Here is a 26,521-nt window from a genome sequence, read left to right as displayed (position 1 = left end):
AGGATGTAGTTGACTCAGACGTCAGTTCTGATTCCGTTGGTTTTGTAGGGAAATGGTTTTGTATGAGCTGCACTGTTGTAGCTTCCAGGCATTTATTCCCTCTAAACATTGTAGAAGACTTCATAGTTGACTCTCCAGTTCAACCCAAAGGTGTTGGATGGCGTTGAGGTCGGCGCTCTGTGCAGCCAGGTCAAGTTCTTCCACTCCAAAATGGGGAAAAGCATTTCCTACTGGATGTACATGTTCCTACATGTTGAAACAGGAGAGGATATTCCCCAGAATGCATTAAAATGAAGTTGAACTGAAGGGCCCAAAGTACTAAACATGCAAAAACAATATATGGTATCGGTCCGATATTGTGCTCTTGTACTTGTTATCGCTAAATGTCCCCAAAGCTAGGGACAACAGGAGGACAGGCTCTCTTAAGGTGGGATTTCCCTTAAGTGGGACAAGCTGTTTTCCTTTTTTTCTATGAATAATTATTTTATTCTTTTATTATTTTTCAACATTCCTGTTGCAAACTATGCTGTTTGTAACAGGAAAAAAACAAAGTTAAATGTTCAGATGTCAGCAACAGCTTCATACAGTTTATTTAGTTAGTTACAGTCAGAAAGGGAGGACGGTATGATGAAAATACATGTTTTCAAAGTCATTGTTAGCACTTTAATGGCATTATTAAGTAATCACATAAGTGAGTAAGTACCCAAATGTAAGTACTTGTACGTGGTCTGAAAAAAACGGGTATCTGCACATTCCTACCACATTCCAATAAAAGTTTATTTTACCATTTATTAATTATAATTATATTAAAAAAACAGATAAAACGACAACAAATAAATACAATACAATATGAGAACACAAAGACAGGTATAGTCATTGCAGTACAGAAGTCACCAAGGGTTAAAAGAAGAGGAATCGACAGTGTACAAACCTTCTTTGATTTGTACCAATGGCCTTTATTTTAAGCCACACAATATCAGCCTCTGCTTTATAAATGCAGAAGGAAACTGCACTGCATGTGTGGAAATCTGAGATACTTCATAATGTCGAGCTGCCTCTCCTTTACCATAAGTTAGTGAGTCTATAATTATCATTAACCAATTAACTTGACTCTGGTTGATAAAGTAGGAGAGATGGAGTGAGTGTTAAGTGACTCCGGTCTGTCGTTGCCTGTTCAGCCGTCAGCCGACTGCTATTAGTGGGGAAAAATGATGATGAACACTTCCATGTAACCTCTCAGGTAACAAATCAGAGTGGACGTATGGAAGAGGAGAAAACACTTCTCCTCTCTCTCCGTGGCCGTGATGGATAGCTTTCGCTGCCCCCCCCTGTTACTCATTGAACGGGAAAACCATGTAACCATAACTCTGGTCACAGCTCTCAAACTTTTTTTGTTTGACTTTCACAGACAGATTTTATATGCAGCCAATTTTCCTCCTTTTAATGAACCCGTCAGGAGTCACATTCCTCCCATGTCTTACTCTCAGGAGATTTCCTGTAAATAAAGAAAAAAGATTTGTAATGAGAGAACCAAACTGGCTAAGTATAATAACCATGTTCCAGTCCATTTTTCCAAACCATAAAATGTAAGAAGTCCTGTCTGCGGAGTTTCTTTATCATGTCGTCATCTAACGTTAGCAACCATCCGTTACAAATGATTTTTTAATGGCGTCTCTAGTTTTTTTTCCTTTCTGTCATTTTGATACTGAACTCCTCACATAAACAGCGTGCCGGGCTGACCCGAGGGTAACATCGGTCATTGCCTGTCTGCACTCTGTGGCTTTTTTGGTCTGCGGCCGGCTGATTTCAGAGGTTTTGATGGGTGTCGTTTTTAGGTGAAAAAAAAAAAAAAAGCCCGGCTGCACTTTATTCAAAGTTCCCGAAGCATGTAACCGAGGGAAAAATGTCCTGGGCTGCAGTTTCTTTGACCTAAGAGGAGAGTCTGGACAACATGTTTTGGATTACACAGCTGTGTAGGCGAAAGTCAAGTGGTTACTTCCCTGCTTTCTGCTGACTGCGGCTGTTTTTGCCCCTCTCATTCCCTGGCACGGGCCTGGTTTAGTGCATGCCAAGTCTGGAGGATTTGGGTTTCCAGAATCAGGGTCATCTTTGTTTACAAAGCATAATATACACATGGGAGTTCATCTTTGTGACACTGGTGCAAAGACAATGTCTTCAAAAAATTCTTTGTATTTCTGGGATAACCTTCTACGTTTTGTTGGTGCTTTTATATGGGAGTAGCTGGGACAATAACAGACTCTAGAGATTCATTATCTGTACTTGTCCACCTGCAGCACATGAAATAAAGGCTAAATAAAGACATAAGTAATAGTTATTGTTGCCATATGAATTTAAAGCTTCAACAGAGTCAAGTAAATGTTATTTGTATTGCCCAACTCCTCAAATTATAATTACAGCTTTGACTTAAAGGCCAAATGGGACATTCCAAATATATATACAAGAAGGTCAGTGATGAACAGTCTGATTAGATACTCTGAGCTTTTAAAGCTTTTGTGATGGTAAATGTAATATTTTTAGGTTTTGGACTTTTGTTAAGACAAACCAAAAAGAACTTGCGAGCATTTTTCCATATTGTTCCCATTTGACAACACAAAGATTAATAGATTCATTCAGGAAAAATAACTGTCGGATCAATTCAAAATCTAAATTATCATTAGTAGCTGTTGTTTCTAAAATTGTTAATGAACATCATTCAATCATCACTCATGTGAGGCAGGCCTTAACACTTGGAACATTTTCCTCTTGTCCTACTGTGTGTGACGAGTAAATTTCCCCCTGTTCAAATAATCAGTCCTTCTCTTTTTCCCTTTATGTCTCCCGTTATTGATAATGCGGTTCACATTCAGTAAATCATATGAAAGAACACAAACAGTGTGGAGCTCGACACCGGGGGAAAATGCGGTCTATTGATGTAACATAATTCTGCGTGAAAATTGTAATGACTTGACATTATTTCATGTGGCGAGGGGGATAAATCAAACGGTGGATAGACGGACGAAGCAGTTTGGGAAGATTTATGTTTTGGGGTTTGTAACCAGAGCTGAGGCAACTGTAATTTCTTTGATTTTTGGACGGCCGTACCGCTCGAGGATTTCTGATGAAATAAGTCCAGGAGATCACTGATGTGGTGCTTTCTGAATCCCCCCCACCAACACACACCCGAGGGATTAATTCCCCTTTGAGAGACCTTTGGTTCCCTCCCTCTGGCCCGGCTGCCAGCGTATTGTTCTAGCCGGAGTTATGATGATGATTTATGAGCTGCAAGTGATGGCTGAAAAGTGGACTGACTCACACTTTCCATTGTAATTTACTTTTCAATTATTGTTTTTTCCTTTTTTGGGCTTGGCTCTAGTGTGTGTGTGTGTGTGTGTGTGCAAGAAAAGTGAACAAATATCGATTTTAAAAAGTGAGTTTTACACTCACACACTCACACATCCATCCATGTGTATTATCTCACATAAACACACACACACATGCACACTTTGCACAGGTGTGTATACATATACCTGTGTGTACCTGCTGCCCGCTTCCTTAACAAGCTTGGGTCAAAAAATGGGGGAAAAAAAGGTTTCCATTTATTGCACAACAGTGGATCATAAAGCACTTAGTCAATTAATAGATGGACCCTTCCCTACATCTCAGCCCTCCGTGGATACTCTGTCAAGCTGTCGGATCTACGTTACCATGGAGACCACACTGTCACTAACTGCACTCCCTGCATTATTACTATCTAATTTTATTAAAAGTGGAAAATTGATTTCAGAGAGAAGCAGACAGAGGGATGTACAGTTTGGAGGAAAAATCCAACATGTCGAACTGATTCAGCAGTGAAAACGGGGTCAAAAAAACAGGGTCTACTTTTAGTAGCTGCCTTAGCGTAGACATGCTAATTTTATATTCGAGATATGCTAATGTAATCTACTTACGTTGGCACCACAGGTTTTTGTCGAGAAACGTCACATTTTAGAAACGTATGTCTCCTTCCAACCTCTCCGAGTAACGAGCATCACTATTGCACAACGTTAAACCATGACTAGCTCCAAATCCACTGAACCAGCCTGAAAATGAACAGCTGGTCGACGCTATTATTTGACCAGTCTGCGTTTGAGGGCGGGACTTAGCGAAGTATCAATTAACTAATAAAAGAAAATAACTGATTTTAATGATCACAGCGTGTCTCACTCATATCTGCTTGCTTTTCTTCACATTTGGGTTATTTTGACAACATCACAGCATGTCATGTTTAGCATATAATGTCCCGATGAATAGTTTATTAACTAATCATTTGTAAAATAATTTTAGCAACTAAAATCCAACTGCACAGAGCTGAGCTTTAAGTCAAGAAATATATATTTTTTTATTCATTTTAAATTGTGTGAACCTTCTGGCTTTTATTGACACAGTTTCACAGGCCAATCAACACCCGCGTCTCTGTGTACACATCCTGTTTTCCTCAGGGTAGACCGACCCTGCTGATTGGACGCCACCTTTTTTCTGAGTGTGTGTGTGTGTGTGTGTGAGATGGTAGGTGGCAACCATTCTCCCATGGTAGGCAGGGTCAGAGGCCGCGCTTGTCAACAAACCTCAGCAATTAGCCCTGACTCGGGGCTGTTTCATAGCACACACACAACAATTCAGTCAATAAAACACCAAACAGGAGCAGCGTGACGTCCTGAGGGAGGCCGTCAGTCACAGCGGAGCCGTCTAAGCTCTACAATACAGCACTTCCACCTCCATTGTATAGAAAAAGGAAACATACAAAAGCTGATGTTTAGTCTGTTTTCTTGTCATTCATGTTTTCATTTCTCTTATCATCTTCTTCCCAGCAAGCAGTTTTTTTTTTATCATTATCATTACAATGTAGTCATCTGCATATAGATGTATGTACACGCAGATTACTTCATACATTCATCATTTGTATACTGTGTAGAAAATATTGAAATGCAAATGAATTCAGCGTCTGCTTGTGTTTGATATAATTTGATAATAGGAAATTAGACGTTTTTTTTCAGTTGTCAGTGTTGTAGAAACATAATGTTCGGATAATTGCATTCTGAGGAGAAGGAGCGACAATGGAAATGTACAAAATACGACCAAGAACTTGTCAAAAAATGGTGTTACTTCAGAGAATTTTGAATCACGAAACGTACGTGGAAGTGTAAAGTTACCAAAAATCTCTACGTCAAAGTGTGATACGCTACAGACCTCCGTCATACTGCTTTTATTCATGACATCGGTGATTATCTCGGATTGTTTCTACCTCTCTCGGTGACATCAAGATGGGCTAAAGATTTTGAGGCCCTACCGCATTTTACGGTGCGCACTGCAGCCCAACTGATCACCGCGTAATAAGAACCACATGGGCTGTAAAAGCCACATGGGGTTGGAAAGTGAAGGGGGGGGGGTTCTTCTTCTTCTTCTGTGGTGTCCTCGGGAACGGTCCTGGAGGAGGAAAAGGGGCGTTTGCTGACTCGGCTGTTCCTGCTGAACTGAGCCGTAATGAGAGAAGAGTGGAGGACTCTCTGACGGTTTACACACGGAACTCACAACGGAGCCTTTTCTCCCATGAGCCTCGCTGAAGCTGCTCCCATCTATCTGTTTTACTTTCCCATCGCTTCTTACTGTCTGTGTTTCATCCACACATTCCCACATCCTCCCCACACACACTCATTCCACAACTCCCCCCACCCCACCCCCTTCTTCCTGCCCTTTGACCTTTATTACCCCCCCATTACCGTGTGTACACACATTAGCCCCGGGCTGACACGAGCTGTAATTTGAAGTAAATGTCTGCACGTTTATGTAAAGGGCCTAATGGGAAAAATTAAATTGTGTGTGTGTGTGTGTGTGTGTGTGTGTGTGTGTGTGTGTGTGTGTGTGTGTGTGTGTGTGTGTGTGTGTGTGTGTGTGTGTGTGTGTGTGTGTGTGTGTGTGTGTGTGTGTGTGTGTGTGTGTGTGTGTGTGTGTGTGTGTGTGTGTGTGTGTGTGTGTGTGTGTTAGTGTGTGTTCCCCACCAGGCAGTCCGTCCAGCTTGCTATAAAACTCCACGACTCTCAGGCTAAATGTGGCTGAAATGAAGGTTTAATGTGCTGGAAAACTGCTAGTTGGATTTGAAGTGTGTGTGTGTGTGTGTGTGTGCGCTAATGCTTCTCTCTCGGCTTGGCCTTGTTTGCTTGTATATATATAGGAGTGTGCTTTTTTTTATAGTGTGTATGTGTTTTAAGTTGTGTGTCTTATTGAGATATTTGCTTTCATTAAATGGGAGTGTGACTGTGTTGTCTGGATGTCAAAGATATACAACATGTTAAAAAAAGCCACTTGTGGTTCTGTTGATCTGTTCTCATGAGTCAGTAGGGGAGGTAGATTACAAACATGTGACTTTCCCATCGTGCCTTTAGAACAAGATCGCCAACAGGTGTGCACTTTTTCTGCAGATGTACTACAAACAATGGGAGAGCGTTGGCAGTAAAGTCATCTAGTGGCAGTTAATGTACAGCAAAGGTTACATTTAGTCCATGAAAAAATACTGAGAACATAAATAACATCAGGGTCACTTTCTGAGACTTAGCGAACGCTCTCCCTGAGCCACGATGTCCGCTTTCCCCGCTGCGGGACTAATAAAGGATTATCTTATCTTTGCCCGTTTTGCTGACTGTGCAACAACTTCCTTTCTGCAAGAATTCATTTTCCTGCAGTGATTCGATTTCATTTTGCCATGGCTTTTGTTTTTTTCCAGCACATTAATCAACATTTCAGTTTACATCCTCAATGTAAATGTGCCATAGTTAGCTAGAGAGCTAATTTTCGTCTGTAGTCCCTGTGATTATCTATGTGCATTGACACACACGTGATCAAACATGTTGACTGTCGGTCTGAACTTTGCTGTCAGGAGGAATAGATGGTCACAAGCTAAATGCATGTTTCTCTTTGAAATTGTCTTAAAAATGTAGAACATGTTCCAATTCAAAACTCTCTTCAGAACTCTCCAAAGATAAAAATCTATTCCTCCAAAGCAAAATGAAACTGATAGATCTTGACTTTTTTTTCTCATGTGGTAGCTTATATCTTTGTTTTGTGTTTTTTCTGAAGTAAAAAAGAAGTGTGTCCGTCTTTGATCATCTTCTTCTTGCTGCAGGCTGTTCTGTCAGGTTTCCTTTAAAGTTCAGGGTTCTTTCTTTTGTTCCTGATCATGTAAATAATCTCAGATGAGCTGCAGTGATATCTTGAAGATGTTTGAGCCAACATGTTTATTTTTAACCTCGGTGATATACTGTAGGTCAGGGGTCATTGTCCATCGAGTTGGGTCATTATCATTATCATTATCGTGCGATCACATCCTTTTGAATGGGCGAGTGTAGGTATCTGGAGCCAGCTGAACTCACCCGTGGGCCTGGTGGGAGTCACAGAGGGACGGCCTCACTCTGATTTTATAATCTAATAAAGGGACTCGGTACAGGCTGGAATTAATCAGATCTGAGAGGGAGAGCAGCGTTGGAGGTAAAGATGTGGAGAGAAAATGTGGAGGCACTTTGGAGGAAGAGAGGATATGATTGGAGGTAATGAGCACCTCAGTGTCATAATGTAAAACTGAGATTCTAAATCAGCCCCTTATTCATTTGGACTGATTGTGTGGTCCTTGTTCATTTGAGGAGAAAAGGACCACCGATGTTTAAGCAGTTTCCTTTTTTAGATTTTTTTTACCCGGGTCTGTCTCCAGGTTCATAATCGTCGATCAGGATTTCAGGCAGAGAAGCAAATATGACTGTTGTGCAAATTATAGATTTGGCCTTAAACAGCCTTATGAAAGAAACTTTTTACATTTTAATTTAACAGTTTTTGATGTTTTGATGTTCGTTCTTGTTTTCTACAGGAAAAAAACCTGAGAATTAATGTTGCAGTTATTGTCCATAGTTTTGTTCTGTGTTTTTTGTTAGACTTCTGAGTGAGTGATTATTATTATTTTTTTTTTTATATATATATATATATATATATATATATAAGGCCACAGATTCAGAACAACTAATTGAATAATTGAACATGTCCAAAATAGCTATTTTTCTGTGTAATTTTAATCTCCTTTCATAATTCCAGATTATCCCAGTCGATGTTATCATTGTGCAAAGTTTTTTTATTTGTCAAAAACAAAGAAAACCGTTTCCATTAAAGTCATCTCATTTCTTACATCAGTTCAGCCTGTCGTCGTATCACGATCAGTGCTCGACAGAGACAGTTGCCAGGTTGTCGTCGGCAACCAATTAGAGAAATTAGCAACCAATTTTTGACCTTTTGGCAACCACTTTTTTTTACCATAATAAAAAATGCATTAAAAAAAACAAGGGTGGCAAAAAGCACAATGTAGCAACATGCATGCAAAAAAGAATATCTTTTTCAGATATTTGTTGCATTAGTGATATTTAAATATTGCTCTTCAAGCATGAACCGGAGCCTGACAACCCTTCACATGAATCACGTGGCGAGAAAAAATGGCAACCATATTTTTAGTGTAGCCATCCGGGCTGGCCACCACGTGTTGAGCTCTGATGATATGTATTTTATGGAATATAAAGCAAAAAAATGTTCTCATATCTAACATCTTATGATCTCTCCTCCCTCCTCCAGCTCATAGCCCTGTATGACGAACAGGAGCCCCATCATGGAGGCGACGGTACCAGTGCCAGCTCCACGGGGACCCAGAGCCCGGACCTGTTCGCCGTGGACCTCAGCGCCGGCAGCGGGGCCTCGGCCTTCCAGCCCTACCAGGTCACCAGTGAGATCGAGGTCACGCCCTCCGCCCTGCGCACCAGTAAGTCCCAACAAAACACAAAACGCATTCATTGAACAGAGGGGAGCGTTCAGGGACTAAAACATTTACTTAACAGATGATTGATAATGGAGTCGGCTCCTCTTATACTCCTCTTACATTACAGATCTGTCATCCTCATTGGCGTCAAATATCAGCAACTGCCGCAGTATACAGCTAACCCAACAAATTACCTTATCACAGCCCAGCGGTACCTCGGCCCAGTCCATAAATTCTCTTAATTGGACAGGAAGGCCATGTTTTTTTGTTTTTTTTCGGGCGCAGATAGCTGTTTGATCCCCGGCCAAAGTGGCTAATTGGTTCTATTCGCTGCCTCCTAAATCAAATGTGACGCTGAGCCTGTCCACCTCTGCAGTTTTGCCGGCCAAGTCGCTTCTTCCCCTGTAATTACTGCGTGTTTGGATGGGAAACTGACTCTTGTAGGTGATTTGTCAACTTGGATCAAGCAGAAAAAGGCTTTTTTTTTTTTTTTTTTTCCATACGACCACATGCACATGCAGAAGCAAACAAGCATTTTGCCCACAGATATACAGAAACGAACACACACTCTCACTTCCTTCTCTAATATTCTCTCTTTCTGTGTCCCTCTGGAAAAAAGTGAAAGTTGTGATTTAAAGTAAAAATCCTCCACTTTTACTCGACTAAAGCATAAAACCTATAATAAATCCTTTCACTTACAAATACTAAATATGCGAGTTTGTTTTTTGTTTTAACGTTGGTTAGAAGTAGCTTGTTGGGCTCCAACATAGAACTGTGAGAATGAAAAGTCCTTGAGAGACTTTTGAAAATAATGTATAATACAGTTTTGCTCATGATCAACAATATTTTAATCTAAAGCGACACATTTTTTTCAGAATACGGTGATTTGAGATTAACATTTTCAGCTGGCATCAGTTTTGTCAGCAGTCTCCCTCCATGCATATTTTGCCTGCTCTAAAAGTACCACACTGGTGAGAGCATAACTAATCCACTAATGACCTGTGAACTGGCATTGATTGACACGGCAGCCACCAAAATCTCCTATTCTGTCTTTATTGCACACAAAGACACACACACACACACACACACACACACACACACACACACACACACACACACACACACACACACACACACACACACAGAGACAGACGTATAGATACAGTGCGATGGAGGTCACTCCACTCCTAATTGGATTTCTGTGTGAGATGCTGAATGTGAATATGCATAAGAAATGGGAAATCTTGGGCATTATCACACCTGCCAGTTACGTCCAATTAAACGTCTCCATAATAAGCTCTAACCCCGTTTAATTGACGACGCTGACTCTAATCAGCTGGATTTCATTGTTTTTTTTAAGAGAAATGTCTGACATTTTTCCAGAAGCGCCTAATGAGAATGGCTTTCAATCACTGATTTATGTTGGATGAGATTAAAGGCGCCGGACTCTGTGGGTCTTTGCCAGTTTTTCTTGTTCAGCCCACAAACTCAAAGGAGAAGTGATTAAGCTTATTAGACGGAGAGTTGTTCACAAATGGATTCATGTTCGTATCTTGGCTTTGTTAAACAAAAAAAGCCTCTGCCGACATGGAAGTGCTGATGAAAAGGACTGTGCTGCTGTTGTGAACACGCGAGGCTTTCAGATGCCCATTTGAAAAGTTAATTTCCAAAATGCAACGATTATTATTAAGAGTCATACTTAGAAGTCCAGAATTTTCACGTTTATCTCTAAAACATGCCAAAGCAGTCCCTCCATTAAAGAGCTGCAGTTACTTTGAATTTGGTTCTGTTGATGTTATTATGTTGCTTTTCACAGTTTATATTTGAACTAAAACTGTTTTGAGTTATGAACTAAATCTTCATTCCTCTAGAGATTTGCTTTAGCGAGAGCATAGCCATGAGGCCGCTCAAATGAACACATTTCTCTGCAGTACTAACGACAGATCCACAGGAAACCCGTTAAACAACAGTGAAGTGGGTTTACTGTTTCACACTGCAGAGGAATTCTAAATGTGTTTCCAGAATGTAATGTGATAACATTTGAAATAATATAATGTTCAGATATACAGAATAACAGGTAGGGAGAGACCAGGAGGGGGTCATTTTATATGTCAGGGCCCCTTAGAGTTCCTTGATTATCATGCATATGAAACAAAGGAAAACAAGAAGACACATGCAAGCCAATCAGAGAAGAGCATTTCCTTACTATGCTGACATGACCTTACTCTGCTGATCAGATGATAGAGTTAGCACATGGTGTTGGATTGGTATACAGTAAAATGGTGCAGGGATGATAGATTTTTGTCCGCCATCATGGAAGTTAGCATGACACTGGTTCTGTCATTTTTTTTAAAGATTCAGCAAGATCATTTTCACAAATGAACACCACTTTTATGATTTTTGATGCATGAATACAATCTGCAGTAATAAAAAGCCAACGTTAGGCTTTAAAGGAACTCCACCACATCGAGGCTTTGGAGGCGGACTAATCAGCGTGATGGTGTTTAGTAGTCTCATTTAGACACTTGTTAGCAACTGCCTTGGGGGGGGGGGGGGGGGGGGTATTTAATATCCTACAACAAAATATTAAAATAGCTTAAGCTTAACCATAAATCTATTCAAACGAGGGAGAGAAGTGCAAAAATGCTCACTCATTTCTAGGTTTCTAACTCATTCCTGCAGCACTCTATCGTCACAGTAGTTCATCTGAAGAGGTGTCATGTCTCCTAATGCCTCCTGGGAGTTGTAGTTTGATGGTGGTGTTGAGACTACTTGTCAGAACACCCTGCACTCTGCCCCCCTCCTGAACTTCGTCTCCCAGAGTGCCTCTGCCTCCCACAGCTCAGAGCCATTTAGGTCCCACGCTCCTCGTGACCCGGCAAAACACCAGTCAGCAAAGTACATGAGTTTACTCACACACACACACACACACACACACACACACACACACACACACACACACACACACACACACACACACACACACACACACACACACACACACACACACATTTCCAGATGCTCAACAAATACTACAGATGTTGGCTCAGATATTTCCAAATACAAACACATGTCCACTGGTTTGAGTTCACCCGAAATACAGACTGACACACATTCTCACACACAATTAAGAATGACACACACACACACACACACACACACACACACACACACACACACACACACACACACACACACACACACACACACACACAGTCTTCAGTTTGCATAAATGCACATACCTCTAACAAACAAAGTGTTTAGACACTCTCTGACCTTCAACCTCATTAGTTCATCATAAAGTATAGACACATAAACAGGGACACACACACACACAAAACACACACAAACATGCCTAATCCTGCCATGCACTTAGTCTCACAATACACACCAAGTCAAATAACCGTTGACTCCTCGTTTTGGACGGATTACAGTATTTCCTGTATGAACAAACACCACCAACCCAAACATGTGACCGTGTTGGAGCAGCAGAACATCCTGGAGGAGAACATGACACTTGGCATTGTCCTCTGAAGAAGACGCTTAAGTTTTTCTCTCTCTCCGGTGGTTCGCTCGGTGTATTTCGGCCAATCAAATGTAGCCTGTGGGCTTTTTGGAGAGTCCTGAAAGTGGGAAGTTTAGAATGTGGTAACATCACGTCTTGTGTCCGAGCTCAGGCTGTGGTGGGTTTATTTGCGTGCGCTGCCTTTGTTGGAGTTGTTGTTTGGACCTTGGCCTGCTTCCCACGCACCCAACACTGTAACAGAGTGAAGAGTTTTAATGGAAGGCATCCACTTACGTATATTGTTGTTCCCACACGCGGTCTGCTGCTCTGTGATTCACTGATAGTGAAGTAGAAACCAGAGCTGCCTGATTAAACCTTTAAGTGACAAATCAGATTATTCCACAGTGGGACGATAACGGAATCTCAGTGATTGATTGCCTTCATTTTCCCACAATGTTTGAGCAACAAAATGAGTTCCAGCCTTTTAACATCAATCATACACAAACATGAGATGAAATATTTGTTTCCAGTCTTTTACAGCAAGGCGTATGGTTTTCTATACATAAATTGCCAATAAGGCACTTTCCTCCAAGTCAAAAGCAGTTGCAGCGATATCATTTCCTCTCAGGGTAAAGGAAAGAAGATTCGTTTGTCTTCAAACTTTCGGTTTCTACCCCGTCTCTCAGACATGCCCCTCCACGTCCGGCGCAGCAGCGACCCCGCCCTGATGACCATCAACGGGCCGTTCGGCGGCGGCGAGCCGAGGGTCCAAACGGAAGAGCCGCCGTCCAGGAAGAACCCGACCCGCTGGTCCACCACAGCTGGCTTCCTGAAAGCTCGCCACTCCTCCGGCACCAACAGCCTCGAGAGGAAGGTAGGCGGCTCATTCCAAATGATTCGATTTTGATGGATGTTAATGGTGCACTTTCAACTACATGTGGCACACCGGTGTTTTATTCATACAGAGGCACTGAGGGCTTTTAAATTGGCAGATTATATTTCACTAACTTATAAAACCCCTCAAAGTGAACTATTGTACAGCAAAGTTTTTTTCCGTGTCTTCGCAGGGTAAAGATACCGACACGTACCGCAGTCTGCCGCGGGATGCAGGGACGTGGGCCAATCAGGTGGAGTTTCAGAGAGAGACCGCCCGCTCGTCACTCAGCGCCAATCACCCCATGGTGGACCGCTGGCTGGAGAGACAGGAACAGGTAGGACCATGTTCAGCACCGGTGTGTAAATGAGTCCACTACAGAGCAGTTTGGACATGATCCATGCTGTCTGGAGGATGCTTTCATGAAGTGCCTTGCAGCACCACGGGACCAATGTTTTCACCACGAAATTGGCCAGAGCACCAGTGTTCAAAACCTGGTTATGCAGATGGTTATTCTATGCCAAACATAGACCTAGATGTTGTTGAAAGTTTATGAAATGTGTGTGAAAACTGAAGTAGGGAGAGGATGAGACGCCTCTGGCTAAAGAGGCAATAGAAAATGTGCATTGACGCTCTTACAAAACCTCTCACACTGCATATCTCTGGTATTTCTGGACATCCACAATTTAGCACTTGCTTCATTCAACTACCCAGCATTCAGAGATTTACAGCAAGTCTCTCCACTCCACGGTCCGTCAGCCCCGCTAAGCTCTTTGAAAGCCCGTCTGAGTGGCCCAAGATCCAGTCCAGAGCCCGACCCAGTTCTATCACTCCCCCGGCCCTCACCGCAGAGGTTAAAAAGTGAGGAATTTCCACCATGAATCCACAATGACACATTAAGTCGTTGAAAAGGAGAAATAGCATAATGTTGATACAGTAAATAACATAAGCCACATACGGTACATGTGGTCCTGTTTAACTGGGTGTGTAGAAGGATCCCGGGGCCGAGGGGCTCCGTTCCCATCGGGGTCACGCACGCAGAAAGATTTGTTGGAATATGATCATAATATATGATAACATATCATGACCCACTTGCTTCACTCAGTTCATATTTGGTCTTTGCAAAGGTTGGATTACCCAAAAAAACAAGGTTTCATTTCCATAATAATAGTGCTACGTTAAATAAACATGTCTAAGAGAGCGTTCCTGCAACACTGACAGACCAATCGCTGTCTTATCTTTTTATGGGCTGTTGGTTTTCTTTGGCTAACGTGTGTGCTGTGGTAAAACATCTGCATCACTCACTGGGAGTGTACTTTTGAGATAATAAGCTGAAGTTGAACAGATGCAAGCTTGACACAGGTATAGCAGCCAAAGGCCTTAGAGAAGCGTTGGTTGTTGGGCGCCATTGGTCTGCATGTGGTTCACCATCACCTGTAGTTCTGGTTCTGCATGTTGATGGATGTCGGCAGCAGTCAGTCTAGACCAGGGTTCTCCATGAAGTAGCTCGCAAACAGTCTCTGAGTGGCTCGCTAAAGGTCCAAAGAAATATTAACGTGCAGCATCTTTTCATGGGACTTTCCGGTTGGTAGCAGTCTAGGAACAGTGAAGTTAAAGGAGCTAAAGGCCACATTTCACCAATATGACTAAGACGTCCAGTGCAGCAACAAAGGCTTTGTTTCATTCCACACATCCTAACGAAACACAAAAATAGCCCTTCGTATTAATAAAGGATCCTAAAAGCTGCTATTGCAAATGCACAACGTGGTCCTTTGAGAAGCTCTCGGTTAATAAATTAGTTTTGCCTTTCAGCCTTTCTGCCTGTGTTCTACAGTACAAATACAGATTATGTTCCAGTAATGTTGTCTGGCTTAGTGTGTAGATACATACTGACGCACAATATGTAATGTTCTGCTGCTGGGGAGGTCTATCATTTAAAACAAGAACAAAGACAGAGTTTGGTGACATTGTAAAGTAGGATGGGATCATGGGATTTGTTGTCTTCATCCCCATGGCCGTCATTGCAGTCAGCTTTTGATGGTTAGCATTGCTTCATTTTTTCATTGTTCAGGAAGTTTTTACTACAGAGGTCTACTCGTCCTAAAGAAAACTGACCCGGTGATTCAAAGCTGGTATAAAACGTGAGGCGAGCTTCTGCTAACGTTTGCTCTGTTTGTTTCTCTGATAACTTCAGATCCAGACATGCAATGACTAAAATCTTTCACCCAGAGGTCTGAAAGTGTATTCTAAAAATGAGGATTAAAACTGGATAAAAATGCCATTCATGACGGCTTCTCTCAGTAAATGGAAAGAAGGTATGATGCCTATGACAGGTGACCAAACGAAACAGTTAAAATGACAAAGTTTTTTGAAACATTTGGGATAATGTAAGTACAAATCTAAAAAAAAATGTAGATAAAATGGAATTAAGTAGGTGTAGTCGCTTTTCTGATATAATTAATTGCAGAAAATTTACATATTATACCTTTTAAAGTGTAACTTTTAATTCAAGACCCGAGGCGACACATCAGTTGGCTTTTATGGTGCTAATTGTTTGATGTTGCCTCTCAAGCTCAGAACGACCTCAACCTCAACCTCAGCTTTAAAAGTTTAAAACATGCCAATTTAAATCATATTCTGATTTATCATAGAAGGCACTTAGTGACTCTGCCAAGTGACATCTCACTCAAACTATTTTCATTCTTATATAAGTTATTTTGTAAGCAGTTTTTTTCCCCTGAAGGGTTAATCGAACATCGAGTTCCCACCACGTCAGGTAGTGAATCTGCACCGTTCTGCTCATCTGTCTCACAACAGGTTCTAGTATGAAGGGGGGTTAAGTGGTAGAGGTCACTGCAGGAGGGTGTAGTTGCTATTAATGACCTGCTGAAGACCATCTGCCCACCTCTACGCACACACACACACACACACACACACACACACACACACACACACACACACACACACACACACACACACACACACACACACACACACACACGTCCCCCACCGTCCCCTGGTTCACTGTGACTTCAGATACATCAATCTGTGCTGCCTTGTGGCGTGAGCGGAGAAGAAAACGACCCAGTCTGACGGTCTGAATCCAAGTTACATCATCATGCACACACATGATTTTGTGCACTCTGGAGCTGTTGTTGTTGGCCACTCCGGTTCAGAATCTCTTTACGCGCTTGTCACTGTTTTATGTCCCGTTGATTTAAGCGCCACTTAGCTCTTGTTCCAGGAAGGATGTCGCAACTGTGATGTGATGAGAAAAGCCTTGTGTTAGTTCCAGACTAGATAATCAAATAAAAGAATGGATGAGATACCGCAGAATTTAGAGATATGGCTTTTGTTAGAAGTCTGTTCGTGTCCACTGTAGATTGTAGACAAAACCTTCTCGTCACTATATTTCATTTAGTTTGAATGGAGTTGAGTACGGAACCGGCCAAAAAGAGACCCTAATTGATGTTTTGTATAGAAATATACAGAGTTTGAGTTGCTATTTGCGTCGAGGCAGAATCCTTTCAGGGTTTAGCCGTTTCATCACTACTGGAAATGCAAATGTAGCAGCTATCTCACCTTCACTGTCTTCATTCACATTTTAAGAAGCTACAAATTAGGTCCAGCAACCAAAAAAGACCAAAAGGAAACGCAGAGATGTTGCTAAGGAAACCGGCGTTTTTCATATAAGCTGCAAGGTTCAACTCGTCTCGAGTCCGAGCTGGGCTTTTTGGTTACCATTTGGGATAACAAGCTCATAAATTGCACAGGTGCTGGAGCTCCAACAGCAAACACAACCTGGAAACAAGGGTAACACCCTGAAAGAACAACGAGGAAGAAATAGAAACAAAGTGTGATCAACAATAAGTCCGTCAATAGAGTTTTAACATTCGGGGCGTTTCATGCATCTTTAATGGTTCTTCTGCCTCTGCGTACATTCTACACCTGCTCTACACTTCATTACTCCGCCAAAAAGAACTCTGCTACGACACAATTAGCCCAGAGAGCCGTTAGTTTATTAAACCTTTTGTTAAGAGTGTAAAAGAGAACGGTGTGGGAATGAAAAATAGCGTGGCTAGAATAGAACATGCAGTCATTTAATTAGAATAGAGCAGCTTGGAATGATGAATTCACAAATTCCTCATCTTATCTTCCTGGAATGAATGAATAACATGGAACAGAGGAGCGTGAGTTAGAATAGAGAGCCATATAATGAAGTAGGAGGAGGAGAACTCGGCTTCTCTCGTAACAAAAACTACAGAACGGATGCATTGCTTTGTGAGCCGGGTTGAAGCACGTTGAGGTGAATAGAACCGTTCTCCGTTCTCCGTTTCCATGGAGTGGGTAATTGTGCGTGCGTGCAGAATCACCGGGTGCAGAGACGGAAAATTGAACTGCGATAGTTTTGAGCTGCGTTCACGAGCCTCTAAACTCCCTGCTCCCTTCCTTTTGGCAACAGGTAGGGGGTCGCCATGGCAACAGTGAGCTGTCAGTCGAGTGTGTATTAATGAGAGCCGAGGTGGAGGTGCTGAGACTGCGTAGAAAATAGAGGTGTGTGTGTGTGTGTGTGTGTGTGTGTGTGTGTGTGTGTGTGTGTGTGTGTGTGTGTGTGTGTGTGTGTGTGTGTGTGTGTGTGTGTGTGTGTGTGTGTGTGTGTGTGTGTGTGTGTGTGTGTGTGTGTGTGTGTGTGTGTGTTGTGTGTGTGTGTTCATGAGTCATGAGGGCTTTCATGAATATGTGTGTGTTTATATGTTTGTGGGACCATGAGTGTGTGTTTACGCATTCATGACTTTGGCTGTGGGTGTGTGTGTGTGTGTGTGTGTGTGTGTGTGTCAGCTGTGAGCATGTGTCAGGAATCCAGGCAGCCGTAGGCCTGGTTGCAAATCAACCAATTAAGACCAAAAGCCGCTGAGCCACCTGCAGTGTGAGCGTGGACAGCTGAACCATCTCATGAGAACACACACACACACACACACACACACACACACACACACACACACACACACACACACACACACACACACACACACACAAGGATTTGCATTTGAGACATTCAGAGAGAGGACATTTAATGAAGAAGTGAGGACGGTCCTCACTTCAAAGGCCTGTTAAGGTATTAGGGATATGTCCTCATAAAGATAGACGTACATGGATGTGGGTGTTAAGGTGTGTACTGTAGGTATGCGTGTGTGTGTTTGTTGTATTGAATGTGTGTTTTGTTAGTGTAGATACATGTGTGTGGTTTGTGTGTGGATGTCTCTCTGTGTATAAAAGTGTGTTATGTGTCGCTGTCCAGTAAAAAACACACATTTAATGATTTTTGAACATTTTCTGATACACTACCAGATTAAAGACACCTTCCTGGATGATGAAAACCATATTTTTCTTAATTCTTAGGCTACAAAAAACCCTTAGATATATCAAAAAAGTACTTAGTGACAATGCCTAAAGGCAGGCTGCTTACCTTAGTGCATGGACATTTCTTCTGCACCATGACTGTGGAGACAAAGGTACGTTGGAACCAGAAAGTCAATTTTGTGTTAAATGAAAATCATTCACAACAAAAATGTCCCAAAAGATCAGATGTTTGAGGGATTTCTTTTAGGATTTAAGCAGCGTAACCTTTTAAAAGTGGGAGACTTTAATGACTCATAACTAACTTTATTGGGGATAATGTTTTTTTTCAGCATTAACACTTTTTTAAGTGCAGTTCTCATCTAACTGAGCAATTAATGATGATAACGTACTGGAGGTCAGACTGTACACTACTTTATTAACCATCTCTATGTATGTGTGTGTATCACATTCACAGTGCCTGTATCTCAGAGTGTGAACGCGGTCTCGATTTGTGTGTGTGTGTGACGCCGCTGTGTGTACTCGGTCATTAGACTGCCGAGGGAGTGCTGAGTTATCTTTCATGGTGGGATGGAGGCTTCACACAACTCACTGGGGAGGTTGTTACACAGACGTGGTGAAGGCAGGTCAGCACACACACACACACACACACACACACACACACACACACACACACACACACACACACACACACACACACGTATTATGCATACACTGCATTTTAAAGCATACTTAAAGTGAACAAGTGCGTGTGCACGTGTACTCGCACGATAAAAGCACGATTACACCGTAAGCATTTGCACCAAAACAAATCTTCATGGCCATGGAGCACACACACACACACACACACACACACACACACACACACACACACACACACACACACACACACACACACACACACACACACACACACACACACACACGTCTTTCTCCGGTGCTTCCTAGCTAACAAGCCTCCGTGCAGTGTGTGTGTGTGTGTGTGGGAGAGTTGAGTCCCTCAGGTGCACAGTGCAGCTTTAGCGGGATAAATCATGCAAACCTGAGCCGTGCGCTCATAAATCACCTCAGACTCAGCGAGGAGTGTGTGTTCATATGTGCACCGAAAAACCTGCATGTTCAAGTTTGGAACGAGTGTAAATGTGCAGAAATGAGTGTGTGTGAATTGTTGTTCTGTATGTGCAGGTCTGTACACAACACCTAGATAGCATTATCTCTCTCTGTGTGTGTGTGTGTGTGTGTGTGTGTGTGTGTGTGTGTGTGTGTGTGTGTGTGTGTGTGTGTGTGTGTGTGTGTGTGTGTGTGTGTGTGTGTGTGTGTGTGTGTGTAAGACAGAATAAGACAGATGAAAGTGCAGCAGCAGGATCAGTGTAGTTCCTGAACGAACGACCAGTAGGTGCTGCTGTGGTGCTGAGATCGGAGACAGGTGTGTGTGTGTGTGTGTGTGTGTGTGTGTGTGTGTGTGTGTGTGTGTGTGTGTGTGTGTGTGTGTGTGTGTGTGTGTGTGTGTGTGTGTGTGTGTGTGTGTGTGTGTGTGTGTGTGTGTGTGTGTGTGTGTGTGTGTGTGTGTGTGTGTGAACAGTTCAGTGTAAATCTGCAGCCACCTTGCTGTTGTGAGCCTTTAGTCCGACTCCCTCCCTCTCCTCTGCCCTCTGTGATTTCTTTCTGTGAATCTCATTATTCTGTCTGTCGCTTCATTACCCGTTTGGTTTTCCTCTCTATCACTCATCGCTCTCCTCCACAGATCCTTACATCACTCGTTTCTTCTCTTTCCATCTTCTGTCCTCTTTTTTTTCTCAACTTTCTGTGATGTAAGTCTGAGTATCTTGATACGGGCACATATTATTGCTTTATTATTATTGAGACATTTCATCCATGGCAGAAGAACAAGGACTTATTGAAAATATTTAAACCACATTTTGAAAAATTGCATGAGATAAGCTGTGTTGAAACCTTGCATGAGGTTGCCATTGGGCTAAACGTGATGTTGGAAACTGCCTCTGGTGAACACTGATGGCTCTGTCAGCACTGTTAGCCCCGTTAGCTTCTACCTGCCAGCTCAGCCCTCGCCCCGTTGAGAGCCCTGTGTAGGCAATAGATTCTGTCTGATTCCATAGTGACTACCTATATTGTCCTATTGTCCTACATGCAGCATGACCGATACTAGCCGACATGGAAGAACAATTCAATCTTGCCCAACTGAAACAAGCACCTGGAATCCTCCTGTTTTTCTAGCGTACGTGGGACAGACGGGCAGGGTTCACAACCTCTACCTCTTCTACAGCTTACTAGTGATTATAGCCACGCATATAAAGAAGCCTATGTTGCCGACTTCTTATCATAGTTTATTCCCTCCAGGGAAAAACGTCATAAACATATCAATCAGCTTTTTTAGATGCACACATACGACAGGTCTTATCAAAGGTTTTCCATCTGTCCTGTTCCCTCCCTTGCACTCCCCATCTCTCTCTCTATCGATCCTTTTTCTTTTTTCTCTCTTTGCTCTTTGCGTCACCTCTTCGAATCATCTCCTTTATTTTTATTCCTCCCATCTCTCTCCATCTCTCTCCCTCTTGTTCTCCCGCTCTCCTTGTCGTCCTTTGATCTTTGGGTTTTAATATGACAGAGAGCTGTGGGAGCCCAGATCTCCTCCAGCTGGGAGGGAACAGGGTGAGGAGAGCAGGAATAGGGGGAGACGGAGGGAAGATGAAAGACAGCTCTCAACCTCCTCTTGAGGCTTTGCAGTTTGGCCCCCCCCGAGAGGAAATCCACCTCAGGGTCCAACCTGCCGTCACACACACACACACACACACACACACACACACACACACACACACACACACACACACACACACACACACACACACACACACACACACACACACACACACACACACACACACACACACACACACACACACAAAAAGGCACATCATATTCTGTTCGTCACCTGCTACCGAGATCTAATTACGCCTAAAAATAGACCTGATCAGGTTGAGCAGATGGTGGCTCTTTTCTCAAACTCAGCCCACCTCTTCAGGCGAAGAAGAGGTTTGAATCTCATACAGCACTGATCTCAAATCAAAGATTACAATCTCAGTTGGTTTTTTTTTGTAAACCCGCCGCGCTCCATCGGTTTTATCGTTATCACACAGAGAGAACGAAGCAGAGATGAAGACGTCGGCTGGTGAAAGGAGATGAGAGCGGAGAAGAGGGTGTTTATCAGAGGGCCATAGAACGATCAAAGGCGAGACAAGAGGGATGACAGCAGCAGGTGTCAGCTGTTATCAGAGGAGAATCACAGGGAGCTGACGGAGGAGGGATGGAGCTGATTATTGAGGCCCCGTTGTGCTCCGACAATGAAATCCTGCAAATAGAAAAACCGTCAGATATATCTCTGAATCTGGAGGATCAGAGGTTTGTTTTTTTAACACCTGAACCCTCAACATTTACCAAAAGCACTGAAAGCCATGTCATCAGTTTGCAGATGTTATATTGTTTAAAACATCTGTTAATGGGACATAAAAGAAAGAATACGTTTAGTGTGATGATTACATTTTTTACTGTTTTTGGATCATAAGCATCATCAAGCCTTAATTCTAATGCCATATTCAGGTGGAATTTCCCATATGAGGGAATTGAAATCATTACTATGCATTCTATATATATATATATATATATATATATATATATATATATATATATATACATATACACATCCAGGTTTTAGTGTCCCATGATGTTAAAGATAAAACAGTTTGAAATGAGAAAGCAACTGCTTGGAAAAAAAGGCATTTGATCATGTAACCCTTCGAGAGAAACAGGAGGATCTGTTTTACATCGAGAGCAAATCTATTTGTATCATTTGCATATAACCTTGTCATGCTAGCTTGATGGAAAGGAGGTTGGATAACACTACAAAATGTTGTTGAAATGAAAAACTGACATTTTCACAGAAGTCCCTTCACCCTTAAACTCAAGATATGTGACTGAAAATGGGTTCTATGGGATCCCACAAGTCTAAAATGACCTGTTGTGACCTCTAGGATAATCACAGCCTCATCAAACGTAATAAACACAAACTACAGACATATGGCATTCAGAGGATGTATGGGTTTTCTATGAATATTGACAATAAGGGGCTTTCTGAGACGTTTGTGCTCGCCATCCATTCAAAGGAAAAGTGCAATTCTTTCAGAATTCTGCACGTTAAAAGTTTTTTATATCAAATCACAGCATGGGTTTTTACTGTGGATTTACTCTTAATGTGGTATTTAAGGGTTCATTTTTGACCAATGTTTGACAAACATAGTTAGATTTTGCATTAAATCTGTGTAACAAATGGTATTAACCCAAAAATCTCTACAACAACTTATTGATTTATCAATTAAAAGGCAAGTCAATGACAAAATAGAACATAGATACACACCATCTGATACAAACATTAAAACATCACAATATGTACAATATATAAAACTGTGTTCCTGGAGAAGCAAATTCAGAAGCAGCTGCAGTGATCACAGACCCTCGTTGATGAGAAAGGGAAAAGAAGGAACCGTCAGTAATGATACAGTTTAGATGCTGAGTCTTGGTTCATATGAAGCTCCTGAGTCATGGTTGTGCTGATGTTCTGCTGAAGGTGCATCTCACACTGCTGCACAGCACTGCAGCAGAAAGTCATCGAGGGAGAGGATTCAGAGAGAGTGAGTTTTTGTGGTTGTCTCCCTCACTTGTTTCTGTGCTCACTCTCTTCTTCTCAGCAGCAGCCATTACAGTTGGAGTCAGCCAGAATAATGGCCTTCTGTCTCTGTGTGTGCGTGTGCGTGTGCGTGTGCGTGTGCGTGTGTGTGTGTGTGTGTGCGTGTGCGTGTGTGTGTGTGTGTGTGTGTGTGTGATGCTTGTCACCATTATCCACAGCTCCCTCAGGGGGTTATTTTGCTCCATCACCAAGTCCGATCTCGGTAAACGGCGCATCGTGTAACAAGCCGTGTGATTGGCTGTAGCTCACTGTGGTCACCTCTGTGTTCAGGACAAACACTGAGAGCACCACCAGGTTTAGACAGTACCTGCAGCAGTGACTATACATCTGATAAAACCACACAGATGGAGAACAAGTCCGCAAAGTTGACTTTTATAAGCTTCCAAGAATTTTTGTTTGATAGTTGAGCGTATTTAAAGTCATATATTGACGTTTTAGTTGAAATAAGTCTGTAATGTTACAGTGTTAATGTGTGATACCTGCTCTTTCTTTCTTTCTTTGGTTGGTTGGTTGCGGTTGATATTCTGACTGAACACAAACATCCCTCACGCCCTGAGCTGCCCCGCTCCACTCCGTCTCCAGGTGTCTGTGTGGTGAAACATTTCTGCTTACCTCGCTAGAACATGTATCAAGTATAGTTCATGTTTTATGACTAACAGTGTTACAATAACATCCACACCCTCCTCTCTCACTTCCTTTTCAAGTCTGAAAACAAACTCACTTGCAGACATTTGACTATGTGTGTGTGTGTGTAGAGCTTCAGTGTTTGGACCTCACTGCATGTACGTATATCTATCGATTATATGAGGTTCAGATTTCATTCTTGACTTTTGGGAATGGCATTTGGGAGAGCCATCAGCCAACCAATGACGAACTCCCTTCTTCCCGTCACACAAGTGTGTGTTGCAGGACTCAACCACTCGATTTATGGCAGGAGACCAGAGAGAGAAAGATGTTTTTTAAAAAGTCTTTTATAGCTTTTAACCAAATCTCTGCGGTTTGAAGTTTAGTTTCTCTCCTGCGTCACCGTTCGTGCTTTCAGATATTCCCTTTATTTTACTGCGTGTCCTTCAGCTGTTCCAGACGTTTTAAGTTGCTGCTGATATAAACCTGACATTTCTCGATTTTGCTGCTTCATTACAAAAAGTTTTAAATGCCCCAAAAAAACCAAAATGAGTGGATCAATCTTCAGACCCCTGCTGTTCTGGCCTGATGCGTCCAGTAGCACCAATCCAGCACATGTGTATGTATGGAAAAATTGGCTAAACACCCCACTATGACACCTCATGAAGGTTGTTTTTTTCCCTTCATTTTGTCACCCATCATATATCGGGACCCACTCACAGTTCTTGCTTCATATGCATAAATGAACTCAGCATCACAGCGTGAGCCTGATCCATTCCAGCTGACGCATAGTTCCGTCTCCCATATGGGTTACACACACACACACACACACACACACACACACACACACACACACACACACACACACACACACACACACACACACACACACACACACAGACATTTTTCTCCAAATTGGCATCTCCCTCTGCCTTTTCCATCTCCCTCACACTCCATATACTGTACTCCTTTACTGTCTCACACACACACACACACACACACACACACACACACACACACACACACACACACACACACACACACACACACACACACTCACACACACTCCCCCTCCACCTGTGTCATGTTTGACATTGTCAGTAGAGCCAAGTCGAGCTGATTCTGTCAGTGTGTGTTGGACTCAGGCCTACATCAACGTTCAGCCCGACTCTGGCTCGTTACCGCCTAAATAATCCGTCCACACCAGAGGAATGCTGGGAGGCCTCAGAGGGGCGTGGGCCTCAGGATCCTAAAGCATCCTTTTTTTTTCCCCTCAAAACCTTTTGGCCTGCATGATCATTTTTAACGGCTACAATTTTATTTGTAAAAATAAAAAATGATATGTACGCTTTGTTAAAGTAAACAAACATGATGGACAACCTTATTTTGCTTCTTTTTTTTTGCTCTGACAGCAAAGTTTCCTGAATCCCCTTTAGGTTTGGAGTTGAGAGTTTTCAAAGTGCCATTTGTCATCCTTTGAACCAGCTTTGTCATGGTTTCCTGTTTCTCTGTGTAATAGTCTGTCCTCCTATCTGCCTCTCTGTCATTCTCTGTGAGTCAGTCTGTCTACCTTTTCCCCTCTTTTTTCTCTCGTCTTTCATTCTTCTGTCCCGTCACTCACTCCATCTCAGTAGAAACACTTCTCACTAATCTGAGTGTGTTTTTACGTAGAAGATATCTCTATTAAATATCGAGAGGATTCATCCTGCTCCGCCCTTCTTGGCTTGCTGACTCCAACGCAAACCCCGCTCAAGTTGAAAAATAAGAGTCGTTCACACCTTTCTGCAATTCCATTTGGAGTGACGCTGACTGAGCTCTCCTGGGAGCATCGGCTTCTTAAAAAACCTGGGTCTTGAAATTGCCTCCATTGCTGATGAGCCTCCATTGTCTATTATTTCTGAGAAAATTGCGGGCGCACATCTCGCCGTGGTGATACCCCCATCCGCTGTGATTGAATTGGATTGCAGAAATTGCCGTTTTGAATTAAGTGGATCGCTACAGCGCGGCGGCGTGGTAATTTAGGAAGTGCTGGAAGTCTCATTTTGCTCACGCTGTTATTGCTGCTGCCTCTGGTAGTTCTGTGATGTACACAGACGCAGCGCTGCGGGTACAGAATGTGTGGAGACGAGCTGTGGGGGGGGGGGGAAACACACTGGATTATAGCTTCTACACTTTATCTGACCGAGCATGATAACAGGACAGAAGTATATCGACATGTGGACATTACACCCGTATATATGATAGTTGAATACAATCCACTGTTGTAAATGACTTCGACTGAAAGGATTTTCAATCATTCCAAGAGCATTGCACATGGAACACTGATGTTGTGTGATAAGTCGTGGTTTTGCAGTCAGCCCGAAGGTGTTTGATGGGGTTGAAGTCAAGTTCTGTCACACCAACTTGGAAAAAAACAACAAAAATATTTCTTTATGGAGCTGATTTTGTGTTGAAACGGCATTCCCCAAACTATTGACACACAATTTGAAGGCATTTTTTGCTTCCCAATACGGATACCTGAACTTGTACTGAGTACCAAAAACATAAAAAATATCAGTACTCACAATCTAATATCTATTT

The 26,521-nt window shown here is 42.4% G+C and overlaps 1 protein-coding gene across 2 annotated transcripts in view; it reads left to right on the top strand.

Annotated features, from left to right (window-relative positions):
• LOC129088942 (partitioning defective 3 homolog) overlaps positions 1 to 26,521 on the top strand; it is a 237,234-nt gene that overhangs the window by 77,198 nt on the left and 133,515 nt on the right. For both annotated transcript variants that reach the window (XM_054596221.1, XM_054596222.1), the window contains exons 3-5: positions 8,641 to 8,824; positions 13,013 to 13,200; positions 13,394 to 13,537. In XM_054596221.1, coding sequence (XP_054452196.1) covers positions 8,641 to 8,824; positions 13,013 to 13,200; positions 13,394 to 13,537 — 516 coding nt within the window. The remainder of the gene's footprint in view (positions 1 to 8,640; positions 8,825 to 13,012; positions 13,201 to 13,393; positions 13,538 to 26,521) is intronic.

This window comes from Anoplopoma fimbria, chromosome 3 (assembly GCF_027596085.1).
Source record: "Anoplopoma fimbria isolate UVic2021 breed Golden Eagle Sablefish chromosome 3, Afim_UVic_2022, whole genome shotgun sequence".
In the NCBI taxonomy this organism is placed as follows: Eukaryota; Metazoa; Chordata; class Actinopteri; order Perciformes; family Anoplopomatidae; genus Anoplopoma; species Anoplopoma fimbria.
This window is presented reverse-complemented; position numbering and strand designations above follow the sequence as displayed.